Raw genomic sequence first — 14836 nt, 5'->3', positions numbered from 1 at the left:
TTGATAAGAACACATGTGGCACTCAAGCTACATTGCAAACACTGTGACTCAGAATAGGCCATACTTGCCAACATTTTTTTTTTTTCTTCCGGGAGATGCCGGCTGGGACGTGGGCGTGCAGGGGGCGGGGCTGCGAAATCGCGTCATTTTGGCCCCGCCCCCGTGACGGAATGACGCAAATCGCGTCATTTTACAGTGGGGGCGGGGCTAAACGCCGCGATTCCGGGTGAATCGCGGCGTTTAAACTAAATTTTTCCCCCTTCCTATCAGGGAGATTGCCACACTCGTCCGGGAGACTCTCGCAAAATGCGGGAGTCTCCCGGACAATGCGGGAGAGTTGGCAAGTATGGAATAGGCCTTAGACCAAGTAGCAGCACAAAAGCTGTTTTTCACAAATGATTGACAACTGATATAAAGATAAACCTTATTATCATATTACTTTTCTGAGATATTTATATAAGAAGTCTATTTGAAGGCATTAGGGAAAGTTTAGTATAATGAGTTGGAAGTGCAAACAGGCTGTGCATTGAATGGACTTCTATTGTTGTACACTTGTCCGCATGAGATACATAAGGGAGGTAAATGTGTGAGCAAAACCATCTGAGCAAACTGGCAATTTTTATGCAAGTGGATGTATGAATCAGAGCACAAAGCAAGCTAAAGGAGGCTCACAACTTTGCACTGTGCTAGTCAGAAATGACCCAGCAAAACTTATCAACTCTAAAAAGTAGAACATAAGAATTATCTATGATGATTCCTTTAGAGTAGACAAACAAATACATTAGGGCTGATGCAGAGTCTGATGCATCTGAAGTATGCATCGGCTGGCAATTGCGCAAATGCATCCTTACTATACTCAGCAAACGTTAGACTTTACTTTTGTGTAGACATGAAACATCCCTATAAAATATTGATCATTTGGGCCAATACTTAATTTCTATATATTTGCTATTAAGCTTATCTCTGAGATTGACATATTTCATGTATCTATTCATCCTGATTATAAAATTATACACTACAATAGACTTCTTGAATATAAATTATGAACATTATATCCTGTTATGACACAGGACATAATGAACAGTAGTGTTGCCTGCCTCTGGCAAATGGTCAACTGATATGTCAGCAAAGCTAAATAAACTTCTTCATAACCTGCCCAGAGTTCAGAAATGACACACTATGCATATTTAAGATATTTTTAACCATTGGGCTCTGAATATGTCATAATCATGACATTTGTTCTAATTATATTGTTTAATGTCTATTCAGTTGGTAGGAGTACACCTCTAAGTGCACTCACCCACAAAAATAACACTAATAAGACTAAACTAAAACACTAAAAATAATTTTTTAGGGCAATACCTGATTATTGGCCCCTTGGAGAATGGAAAAAGCAGGTAATTTTCCAAGAGGGTAAGTAACTCTGGGGCCTCCTTAAAAAAACACACACCCAAAAATGAAAAATATCCACCTCCTGAACCAAACTTTAATTTCTTGTTCTGTAATAATAAAAATCTAATTTATGTATGCAGGAGCAATACGAGTTACATTTTAGTACCCAGCCCGAATTCACCCAGGAACATCCCAATCCACCCAGGCCCTGTCATCAGAAGAAGTAAACTTTTGCATCCCGTAGGCTCATTGTATAGCACTAATTCATGTGTTTCCTGTTTAGGCGGGTGCATTCATATTTGCAGTGTTTGCCATATAGGACAGCATTTGTGGCAGTTTTTGTAAATGATACCTAGAGAGACCCCAATTTAGAGGGGGCTGAGGTTGATGCTTCCAGAGAAATTGATTTAAGTTATCTTTATTTTCTATATTCTTGGGGAATCACATGCAATCGAATTCTGAAAGTTCAGAATCATTAACAGAACCACAGTAACAGAACCACAGTACGGAATAAAGGGTTATACAACCCAAAACTGAAAGAAAAATATTTTTGGAGAGATTTAATTAGCTTGATTTTAGTTGTATTACTGATGACATTGTGACAGTAACAAAATATGTTCTCTATTTAAAGAAACTCCTGTCCAAAAACAGATGGCTTTTTTTTTAGCTATTGCTAACTGGAAATATTACATATTGGTGTGACATCATTCTTCTCATGTATGCAAAAGCAATTTTAAACTGAAAGGTTTCCACATGTTACTTGCATGTCCTACTAAAGGTCAGAGAATAAGAATGAATATGTGTAACAAGTGAGTAAGTGGTTACAGTTTTGACCTTTAAAATGTAAGTTGTTTTTTTTAGATGTTTAAAATAGCTGTTATTTTGGAGCACCTTAAATATATTAATGTACATTAAAAATGACCCCTCTTGTTTCACCACACTGCTCCTAACAAAATACCTCCTCAGTAAAGTACTTAGCAGGGCTCCTCACAGTGATTGTAAGAGACACTAAATATTATATCTATGTGTATGACATGATCACTGTGCAACGCATCACATATTTTGCCTTCTGCTTCATTGATAATGGGTTTCTGGAGAAAATATTTCATATATGTACAGTTTCTGGGGCCTATGTGTGCATTCATTGGCCAACCACACCAGACATCTGCCCAGTGTTCCTGCCAGGGTGTGTTGGCAGCTTAAGCTTATTGGGTGATGAAACTGTAAATGGTTGATAATAATAATACTTGAGGTACATAACAAGACACCTGTGATGCTTAAATGTAATTACGATCAGTAGGTACCACTCGATTTAGAGTAAGCATCCCTATTACCTAGCAAGTGGCAGCACGGTGGCCTAGTGGTTAGCACTTCTGCCTCACAGCACTGGGGTCATGAGTTCGATTCCCGACCATGGCCTTATCTGTGTGGAGTTTGTATGTTCTTCCCGTGTTTGCGTGGGTTTCTTCCGGGTGCTCCGGTTTCCTCGCACACTCCAAAAACATACTGGTAGGTTATTTGGCTGTTAACAAATTGACCCTAGTCTGTGTGTCTGTCTGTGTGTGTGTGTGTGTGCTAGGGAATTTAGACTGTAAGCCCCAGGGACTGATGTGAATGAGTTCTCTGTACAGCGCTGCGGAATTAGTGGCGCTATATAAATATATAAGATGATGATGATGATATCACTCCATAGGGCATTCTGAATGAATCTTGCTAGAAAAGAACATCTTCTCAGTAATGTCACCAGGCCTCCTTACAGTCCCAATTTTGGCAGGACTGCCTCAACTTTCAGACTTAGGCCTTTAAATCCACCAAGCTTTCTTCACTGTTTAAATTCAATCAGTTTGCCAAGCAGATTTCAGCTATCTCTGCACTGCTAACCAGATGAAGTGGCACATTTGCTGTATAGCAAGCATTACTTGTGGCACCGTAGGTATACGTTTAAGGATAACTATCAATAAGTTAAAATAATATGTTGTGTATCTTAAATATATTTAAACATTTTGTTTATTTTTTATATAAATGTTAAGTTAAAACATATGGGTATAGATTATTCTCCCTAGCGGAGTGGACGCTTTATGCCACTTGTTTATCGACGGGAGTCAAATTAAATTTCACTATACCAATACAATAATCCCACTCTACAAAGTATTGCATAGAGTCCTTGCTTCCGTTTATAATTCAAATATACAAATAAAGTTAGTTGAAAAGAATATGTTACAACAAATAAAGTATTTATATAATGAAAGGAAAAATATGGCAAATTCAAAAGGTAAATTAAGCTTGCATATCAATTGAGAATATTTTACCTCTACTTTTTTGAAAACAAACACAAAAATTTGTGACTTAACCAAGCATTGACAAGTTTGTCATACTGTTTAACTGTTGTAATGCAGTTAAAGGTTCATTAAGGATCTTAAATTAAGAAGTATCTTATTTCAGTCTCCTGGACAAAACCATGTTATAATGCAAGGGGTGAAAACTAGTTTTCTGTTTTCCACATAAGTTAAATACTGACTGTTTTTTCATGTAGCACACAAATATCAACTTTAAATTTCAGTGTACAAATAATAATACCGCTTTCATACTGCCGCCCCGGCAATATCCCGGGTTTTTCAAGCCGGGTTTTTGCCGGGGTTCGGAGCGTCCCAGCTCAGAAACACCATTCATACTGCACCTCGGACCCGGGAATTTCCCGGGTTGACCCCATTCATACTGCACAAGTCTGTGCCCTGGCAATTTGTGGGAGTCATCACCAGAGCAGTTTTCATTGGCTGAAAAATGGTGATACACAATATAATAATACAATAATACAATAATGAATAAAGGATACCTCCAATTGGCTTATATATTTAGTCGTACTAGTCTAGGAGGGCTTTCTGAAAGGCATAAAGAGACTGGGAAACATATATTTAAGGGAAGGTTGTAGGAGCTTTTAAAGCTAGGCATTGCATATTTCAATAATTACCCAAAAAGACTAGACTTCTAGATGGAAAATTAATGGCCTCTTTTTGGCAAGCATAAAATGAATGAGAAATGCCTAATTCCAAATCCTCCAGAGACAGGCAGACAGCCAATCAGCTTGTTTTCTGTGCAACCCGGGTTGAAAAACCCGGGTTGCACCATTCATAGTGCAGGCAACCCGGGTCCGACCCGGGAATTACCCCTCGATAAATCCCGGGTTTTTAGACCCGGGATTTTTGACTTGTACCATTCATACTGCATCAAGTCCCAGGTCGTTTGAGCTCGCCCCGGCAAAAACCCGGGATTTTGGTGCAGTATGAATGGGGTATAAGCTATCAAGTATTTGTGTGCTACATGAAAAAACAGTCAGTATTTAACTTATGTGGAAAACAGAAAACTAGTTTTCACCCCTTGCATTGTAACATGGTTTGGTCCAGGAGACTTAAATAAGATACTTCTTAATTTAAGATCCTTAATGAAACAGGCCCAAAGTTTGTAAATGTGAAGAATGAAAGATCTTTGCATTAAGTACATGCAACCATGCGTCATTTTAATGTCATAAATCTATAAAGGAGTAGAGCCTTTTTCTTTCTGTTCTCATTGGTTTGATTACTAACTGATACCCTAGAAGAAGTGACTGCCTGTGAGTGAGGAGACAAGATGATGACATGTTCTAACCATATGGTTTTATCACATACTTAGCATGCAATTTGTGTGGAGGGAGAAGCTCATGCATGTTTTTATGTATTCGGTTCCACAGCCCATAATTTGCAATTTGACTTGCTGACAGGATTGTGTTGTTTGGAGACTCCATTCCTGCAGGCTTCGAACTGTGTATTACCGTACGATTTCTAGAATAAAGCCACACATCCTGAAATAAAGGCTCAAGTCTTAAATCTGGCAGCTTGTTTTACAGAAATCCTGTAATCATTTTATATTTCATTTCTGCATGTTTTACCAGTTATGTTTATTGTCTTGAAGCTTTCCCTCGTACATCCTACCAGTAGCTCTGTTCATGGTTGTGGGAAAAGACTAGTGTGCTGCAGTGTTATCTCTCATTCATTATTTTATATAAAGATACGACAATAAATGTATAGAATGTGAGTGACCACCGGCTTGCTCTTTAGTGTATAACGTGGCACAGTCACAGAACAATTGGCACACAAGTCACAACGGTAGGAAGAATGGCATTTTTTTTTTTTATCACAGTTTCACTTTGTAAATTGCTTTTTCTGCTCCTTAATTTTAAAATTTTCATTTTTTAAAAAAATTGATTTTTTGGGTATTTTTCCTGCATGGATACATTGACTTCATATTCAAATGTGTATCTGGCTATTAACAGCTTTATATCTCTGGTGTCTTATCTGATACAGGAATTAAAGGACCGCTAATAAAAATCATCCAAAAATAAGTAGATCCATATGAAAAGACATATGACATTCATAAGTACAATGTTAATGTAAGAATATTTTGCATTATATGTAATTTTGTTATTTACCGCACCATAAGCTATTGTCCTCTGTTATTAATCATGCTATATAAAATCAGGGGACAGGAGCTGTCATAAGGGCCCTTGGTTCTTATTACAATTTAATCATTTTGTCAATGCTCATCCTCCATGCTATGGTGATCTCAATTCTTAAGGGTCCTTTAATGTTGGCTGGACTTATGCAGGGTACACCCAGCCACTGCTAGGAAGTGGTGCGCACCCCTCCTTAGGTGTTGCTCCATCACCACTGCTGTATCCTCAGCAGGCAGGATGTGTGGCGGCATTCTCTGGTCCTCAGACTGTTGCACTCGGCTGTGACATATTGTCATGTAGAACATCCCTCCATGCACAATCTCGATTGAACAAATTACAACATTGCTTGACTTGTTTAACTTAACATATGTGAAACAGGGACATATAGAGTCGGCATGACTGGTGGAACACAGTAATACCGGGAAGCACTGCATCAGGGCATCTTCCCCTTAGCCTCTGAGACCCAGCTTTGAAGACAGCAGAGATCAGAATAAGTGCCTAGGTACAGGGGTACAGCATATGGGCAGTGAAATCCCAAATTCCAGTAGTGTGGCGCTGGAAATGCTAGTGCCGGCCCTAAGGCTAGACAAAAAATGCTGACATGATAACAAACTGACCTATAGGGATAGCACTTCTCTGAGAATTTACAAACTGCTGGTGCTGGTGGAGATCAGATCTCCCGCAGTTGCCCCTGGACAGCCTCCTGCACCAGACATCAGCGCGTCTGGACTGCAGCCTTGCCAGCCAGGAGGAGCCAATTCGAAGTGGTGCTATTACTCTGGGAGAAGACCCTGTTGGAGTCAGGACGTTACACTACAGCGGTCCGTTACAGACCATATTCATGTGAAGGTCTATGAGCACTTATTCAAGGCTATTTGAATTTGAATTTCTGGTACGGGACTTGCACATTTGTGGACTATCCCAAAGATGTTATATATTTAATGCACTATGTTGGCGCCCCTTTCTCTTTTTGTATTTTATTAGGCTGATACCTGCAGATAGGTGTCGAATGTATTGGGAGCTGCCATCTTATGTACTGAGTATACAAATTATTTTTTCTGTCACTATCACTTTGTGGTTGCACACTTATAAGCGACTGTGTAGCTTAGAAATTTGGTGGGAATATATATAAATATATATATATATATATATATATATATATGTGTGTGTGTGTGTATGTATGCATGTGTGTATATATATATATATATATATATATATATATATATATATATATATATATTTATTATGAGCAATTGCTTGTGTAAGGTTCATAATTAACCTGAACACTTCAGGACTGACTAGTCCTCTCAAGACAAGGATTGGACAGCTGTGTTTGCTGTGATATTTTTAAATATATTAATGTAGGCTCCGATCACACAGCCTTGCTTGACCTATTTTTGGCTCAGGCCGACCATTGTTCTATTTTTGTACCCTGTGGGCCACGCTGTTGTTGATTCACATGCAAATGAGTTATCACCGGCTTTAGCCAACTTTACTGAGAGACAGGCGAAGAGAGAGAGAGAGGAAGCACAGGGGGCAGATGCAGGGAAGAAAAGACAGATAAAGGTGGACGCAGGAGACGGACTATCATTTTCTTCCTGCATTTAACTCTTTTGTTATTCAGCATAAGTTTCACATTGAAATATTGTCAGATTTAGTGTTATGCTTTTTATACTTTCATTTTCACGCTGCCTCTCCTTGCTCAGTGACAGCACTGTGGTGAGCACACGTCTCCTGTTGCACCTGCTCTCTGGACAAACGCTGGCTTACAAGGAAGGTATACTTGTCGCTGACAGCTCCTGGTAATTGACATTATTTGTGTGGAGGCAGCATCCAGAAAGGTTTTTCTTCTGCTCCATGAGTACTTGGCACAGTAAATATGTGTAGAAAAATGGAATAATTGTCAAAGTGTATCATTGCCTCCTCCCCCTCTGGAGGAGTTAAGACTGCTGAGGGGTCGCTTCCGTGCAGAAGAGTGATGAAGCTTTCATGTGTCTGAACTGCACAGTGATTGGAATATGCTGCAGACAATTTATGAGAGTGAATCATGTTTTTCCTCAGATGGGGTATCTGGACGTGAAAGACTCCTGGCACAGCACAGAATGCACAGCATGATCAGCCCAGGTAAGAGGGAACTGCATGGTGTAATATCAGCCAGCCCCTGCTATCTTAGCAATAAAATGAATATGGCATTTGGCTATGCCATATATATATATATATATATATATATATATATATATATATATATATATATATATATATATACACATACATACATTCACACACACACACACCGTCTTACAAACATGACTACATCTATGTGTAGGTTGTACTTTTCTGCCGGTCATAAATGCATAATGGAATGTGTGTGTGTTCACACTATAACTCAGTATTGATTGAAGAATGACTAGTTTAAGAAAACATGAACATTAGTGCCGAATAGATAAATTCAGCACAACATATAGAACATTTCAGACTGATGTTCAGTTACACTTTTCAGAATGTACTCAGGGGATATATAAATGTATAAGGCATTGCATTTAATCAATATGAACATCAATCCACTCTTTCAATGAAAAGTGTGTATCCGTACTAGTTAGCATTGTATATCGTTAGTCTGTGTGAGGGTATTTTCAGTTGTAAGAGTCACTCTGCACTTGTTCATTTGGACACCTTCTAGTACCTGGCATAGATAAACCATTGACTTATTCAATGTGAATACAGGTGCACCAAGGCCTAATAATACTTAAAGCGTATTTACAACATAAATTCAGTTACCTATCAGATATCAATAGAAAGGACTCTTTTCTACATAGCAATTATACTTTTATATTATATGTGTGTCTTTCATTTTAGTCATGTTTTATTTGACTATTGAGCATGTTGAAAGCAGATATGTGCGGCTTAGTTGGAGATCTACAGGTGAAGTTGTACAGTTATGCATCCAGGTCAAGCACTGTGAAATATATTGTCTTTCTACCAAGGCTATAGTCTTTCAGGTTTAACAGACTGACGGCCTGAGAATGGTATTAGTATCACAATCTATTCCATGCTTATTATTTTGAGCTATGTTAAGCTATTTTGTTAATAACCAAAATATAATCTTCATACTACTATAGTCCTGATCTCCTTATATATCAGGCTGCATGTTTTGCTCAGTAAAATCATCATGCATCTCCCCCTCCTTTGACTTTGATCATGATATTGTAATGTATTGTATGTTCAACAGTACAAATTCTGTACATATGGCTGCATACTACTGTCTACTTTGCAACAGCTGTAAAGGGCTCCTGTGCTTTCATGGTCTTAGAGTAAGTAGCATGTATGATAAATTTATAATACACAGGTGACGAAAATAATGTTAATATTTGTATAAACTTATGTAAATAATAGCTGATTCAAATAATATCTGAATAAATGCCACATTTTGATCTCTTTACTTATAATCTGTGAGTTTTGTTGTCATCAGTTCAGTGTTCATTAGGAAGACTTGTGTATTATAAGGATTAATGTACCCCCTAATGTAAATCATTATGGATATTAGACGTTGCCCCCGAATTCTGTGACTTGTATAAAAACATTAGCCCTACAGCCTTGTGCTTTTATATGGTCACTAAATTCCTTGGTGACTACTAATGTTCATAGAATTTACAGTAGGGAGTGCAGATCCCATTTATTGTTGTTAATAATAATAATAATAATAATAATATATTATTAGAGGAAAATATATGTGCACAACATTCAACACAAGGCTCAATATCTGAAGTTTGTTGCTTTCTCTAAAAGGAAGTTAGTTCATTTAAAGTTGCCATGTTGATGTGCATGTCCCTTCTAACTATTCTATGACTCTCATGAAGAGCCCTATAGTCCATGTAGCAATTGACTGAAAGTTAGACAGATTGTTTGTAACAAAAAAGTAAAATAAAATATTAAATACTAAAGCAAAAATAAATAAATATAGAGTTCTGCATCAGTTGTAGAAGACTGTTGAAAGCTAATATGTTATTGTTCCTTCCTCTATAATGCTATTTATCCTTCACCCCCCCTACCTTGTACAGATGCAGCAGAGTTTAGTGTAATGAAAAGCGCATGGATGGATTGGAGAACCTGTGCTACATTGTAACAGACCTCTGATTATTTTATCTGTGAATAGCTCAGGATATTTTAGATAACGGCAAACCAAAAATGCCATGGCATTCTGCAATAAACTCTGCTCCATCTGTTCACACTTTATAGCAGTTGGTAACTACCTTCTTAGTGTTCTTAACAGTTAATTTACTTAATCAGTATTTGTTTAGCCATAAAGCTTTTGACATTGGTTTAAAACATTGTACAATTTCATAAGCAGAATGTATGAAAAAATGTCCAGCAAGTCAGCTGTTACAATGGAGCATCTGGTTGTCAAATGCAGCAACAAGGCAGGGCTGTGCTTTACCTTACCAGATCAGTCGTCTATTGTCAATGCAATACCATCGGTTGGCAGATTTAGCAGAACAGATGATGTATTGTAATACAAAATACTATATTATGTCTTGCGGTTATAGGAGGTAGAGACGCCCTGCTATACTCAAATATTTTTTGTTTATCATTGAATTAAATGTCCAACGCTTTCTTTTTGTTTTTTTAAACCATTAGTTCAGTAATGCAGATGCCTCCGTTTATTTCCCTAAATCCTCCAATGGTTTTCTTTTTAATATTGGTGGACAGCTAACTGGTAACTAGGCCTATATTTTCAGTACATTTAGTATGCTCACAGTGGTATACTGTTGGATAAATATGACTATTTATGTTTCAGTAGTATGGGACAGCTCTTCTGACTTAAAACACTGGGGTCATGAGTTCCCCATGTGTGTGTTGGTTTCCTCTGGGTGCTCTGGTTTTCTCCCACACTCTAAAAACATACTAGTAGGTTAATTGGCTGATATTAAATTGACCTTTGTCTCTCGGTCTGTGAGTGTGTGTGTTAGGGAATTTAGACTGTAAGCTCTAATGGGGCAGGGACTGATGTGAGTGAATTTCCGGTACAGCAATGCGGAATTAGTGGTGCTATATAAATAGCTAATGATGATGATAGTCTATTTTAAAATACATGAACATAATATACACAAATGGCACTACTCCTACATGAAAGGACCACTTCTAACACAATTCTTATGTATTTACCCCACCACTCCTCCAACACCTTTACTGAGAATAACATATATTACAAAAGAATGTCAAAAATTTGTGATATTCCCAGGAATGAAAATTTGTAAGAGCACATCTTTAAAGACCAGGGGCATAGGCAAACTGAGGGGGGGTTCACTAGTGCCTGGAAACCCCCCTTCCAGCCTGCAGTACTGTATGCTTGAGGTGGCTGGACTCTACCCCGGGTCCAGACACTTTACAGTTTGTCTGCAGATCGTTTCTGTCTGCACTGTTCACAGCCATCTCTCCCCTTCAAGTATTGAAAGCAGCAAAAACAGGTAGGAGAAAGCAGGACAGTCTGTCAACTGTTCTGAATTTGTCCTGATTGTAGGGACAGTTGGGAGGTATGTCCTGCTTCACATGGCTCTGCTCAAAAAAAGGGAGAGCTGTGTGCCCCTAACAGTAGTGCAGGCAGCATTGCCATGCCCCAAAGCATGCTGGCCACACCCACTGACGGTGTGGCATGGAAAACCCCTCTCTTCAAACCCTGCGTTTGCCCCTGCAAGGAGTAAATGTATCAAAGTCCAATTTATTCAGCAATTTAAAATCGCAGCAAATGATAACCCCCAATTTTAGTCCCCAAGTCACCAGATGTATTAAGGTGCGACTTTTACTTTGATCTTCAAAATTGCTGGTGATTTGCTGTGATTTCAAACACTCTCATGTTTAGCTAACTCTCCAGTGTTTAGAAAACCCTCCTGTGTTTAGGTTAAAAATCCCATAGACAACGCACTGCTTCCTAGCTGCGTGATTAGTAAAACACATCACTGTTACACTGCCCCTGTCTATAGAACCGCAGGTCCCTGCGGCTGTCAAAAGTTTAAAAAATAGATTTAAAAAAGCGTGGGGTCCCCTCGTCCGACCACTATTAACCCTAGCGGTGCCAGCCTACTGCTGGTTACGTGAACATTGGGGAAAAATTTGCGTGGGGTCCCCCTGATTTTCACGTAACCAGCACTAGGCAAACCAGCCCAGGGTGGGTGGCACTATAGCAAGGGGACATGTGGCAGGGATCCTCCTGCTATAATGACAGCCAACCCCAGGTTGTTCAGTGCTGGGCTGGATTTCCCTAGGGAGTGGGGTCAGCCGCAAAATAACGAGTGGGTCCCCCCTCTAGGAAGACCCCAGCCCCTGTGGGCTGTGGGTTGTAGGGTAATATCAGTGATAATAAAGGAAAAAATACAAACCGACGCCATTTTGTTTTGTGGAACTACAAATCCCAGCCAGCCAGGGCTGCTCTAAGCATTGTGGGCATGCTAATGCTTGTATAACTAGCTCCATCATATCCATGGCAGCCAGGGCATGCTGGCACTTGGAGAATCACAAGTGCCAATATGCCCTGACACCTCATGCCTAATTAAGCCCTGTAGTACCACAAACAAAATGTTAAATAAGCACAACTTCCTGTTTAAAATCAACAACATTTTATTAAAAATAATAAAACCCAATATACTTACCGATCTGAATTCTTCCTCTTTTGTCAGCAGCTTTAATCCAAATGTGTTTAAAAACCATGTCCCAAATAATTTGTAATTCCCAAATGTCCATGCTTAAAAATTTCTTCTGTTCTTCTGGTCATCAAGACCCCCTAGTTGCTTGCATTCTTCTTATCTGCAGACAACAAGGGCCCCCCATATTTGTAAATCCAAATCTGGAACTTGCTTGAATAAAACAAGAACCCAATTACAAACGACGCAACTTCTGTCTGCGCTAATGAATAGAATCCAGCCACGAGGTCTATTTATAGTCTGTGGGGATTTCCCACACTGTCATGGGTATTCCCCCATAAACTATAAATAGACCTCGCGGCTGGATTCTATTAATTTCCCCCGATTTTCACGTAACCAGCAGTAGGCTGGCAGCGCTAGGGTTAATAGTGCTCGGACAGGGGGACCCCACACTTTTTTTTGGAACATTTATCTATTTTTAAACTATTGATAGCCGCCGGACCTCCGGCTGTATAGTCAGGGCAGTGTAACAGTGATGTGTTTACTGAACACGCTGCTAGGAAGCTAACTCAGGAGAGTTTGCTTAATCGCAGCTTCATACATTTGAGACTTGTATAGCCAGAGTGGCAAACAGTCGGGACTTTGATCTCTATCGATTTTGGAATTGGCGATTTTGACAGAAACACATCTTTGGTGATTTTACATAAAATCTCATTTTAATACATCGGCGAGATGAAACACCCGTGAGAAAATCGCAGGATATTCAAAATCAGAGCTTGATACATTTACCCCCAGGAAATTCCCAAAAGTTAGAAAGTAAGCTTTTGTAGAAGCAATCTAGGTTGAAAGTACCTTGGCAGGGACCTACATTAAGGGCCCAGCGGTTAGATATTATGGTAGAGATGTATGAGCTCTGGCCGTATCCGCCAATCCACAGCCCCTCTGAGCCAGATTGTGGGCAGGAGAAAGTGAAGCGTTGATCAATAGCTTCCTATTGGTCTACCTGGTCACACCACACCTAAGCTGTGCATGCAGTTTCGGCAATTACGTGTGTGTGTGTGTGTGTGTGTGGGGGGGTGGGGGGGGGGAGAGAGGCTAAGTGGCTGTACCTGGGCCAACATTTTTCCTGGCTGGAAAATAAAACATGGCATTCATTAATACTGGTGTGACACCAGTCCATTATGAAAAGCCTGATTGCAAAGTTAGTTATAGACCATTAATTGTCAATGAATGAATTGGCGATATGCTCTGATGAGAATACGCTGGGTGGTGCACTGCTACACAATTGCTTTTTTATTTATATTAGTATGCAGGATATTTCAGTGCTGTCAAAGTTTGACCTGTGGACTACTATTTTGACAGTACATTAGTGGCTCATCAGTAATTAATTGAATGTTTTGATCTGTTCTAAGTGTATGTGTTATAAAAATATGTGTAGAAATAACTAAGCGAACACCAGACTATTATCTGAACATTAGGAGTGCACAAAGTAAAGTCCAATGACTTGGACAGGCCTCCTATGCTAACCCCTGACTCTGATGGAACTAATTCCTGCTAGCCAGGGCTGTCAGGAGGTGTGCCTACCTCAGTGAATGGGCAACCTGAATAACAGGGGGCCGCTTGGAGCAGAACTCTAAAACCTCTAAAGGGGCCACACGCAGGGCCGGTGCTAGCTAGCCTCCATGGCGCCCTAGGCATTTTTACAAAATCGGCGCCCCCAGCTCCCCGCAACAATCGGTGCCCTCCTCCCTCCCTCCCCCCTCAGCCCCGTCTTTCCCCTTACCCTGCACCACCTCCGCCTCTCTGCTCCGTCTCCTCCCCTCCCACTCACTGACACTAGTGAGTGGAGGGGAGGAGACGGAGCAGAGAGGGCGCTGAGGTGGTGAGCAATAGCCTCTTCCCCCCCCCCCCCTCCCCCGTGCATCTGAATGCTGTGCGGCGGCCGTGACAGGTATGGTCAGCGGTCGCCGCACAGTTTTTAAAGTAATTTTCATTCTGGAGGGCGGCCCTCCAGGCGCCCTCCAGAGCCCGGCGCCCCCTAGGCAAGTGCCTACCTTGCCTAAATGGAGCGCCGGGCCTGGCCACACGTTACCCTTAATCTCCAGTAACAAACAAAAAAAACTATACAATTAATCAAAGAGAGAGACACCCTATCTGTAATAGATACCAATAGAGACCCTGACTATAAATCAGGAAGGTGCTGGAGGCTGCAGGTGATGGATGGTCACATGCGACCCTTGGACTGCCTATTAACCCATCACTTAGGATACCTCCAATATGTATCCATTATCCTCATTATGGCTCTAAATGCTTAAAAAAACAA

The 14836-nt window shown here is 40.1% G+C and overlaps 1 protein-coding gene across 1 annotated transcript in view; it reads left to right on the top strand.

Moving 5' to 3' along the window:
• Positions 1 to 14836, top strand: part of HDAC9 (histone deacetylase 9) — a 397896-nt gene that overhangs the window by 259894 nt on the left and 123166 nt on the right. The window contains 1 exon segment of the mRNA XM_075212212.1: positions 7940 to 8002. Coding sequence (XP_075068313.1) covers positions 7940 to 8002 — 63 coding nt within the window.

This window comes from Mixophyes fleayi, chromosome 5 (genome assembly GCF_038048845.1).
Source record: "Mixophyes fleayi isolate aMixFle1 chromosome 5, aMixFle1.hap1, whole genome shotgun sequence".
NCBI classification, from domain to species: Eukaryota; Metazoa; Chordata; class Amphibia; order Anura; family Limnodynastidae; genus Mixophyes; species Mixophyes fleayi.
This window is presented reverse-complemented; position numbering and strand designations above follow the sequence as displayed.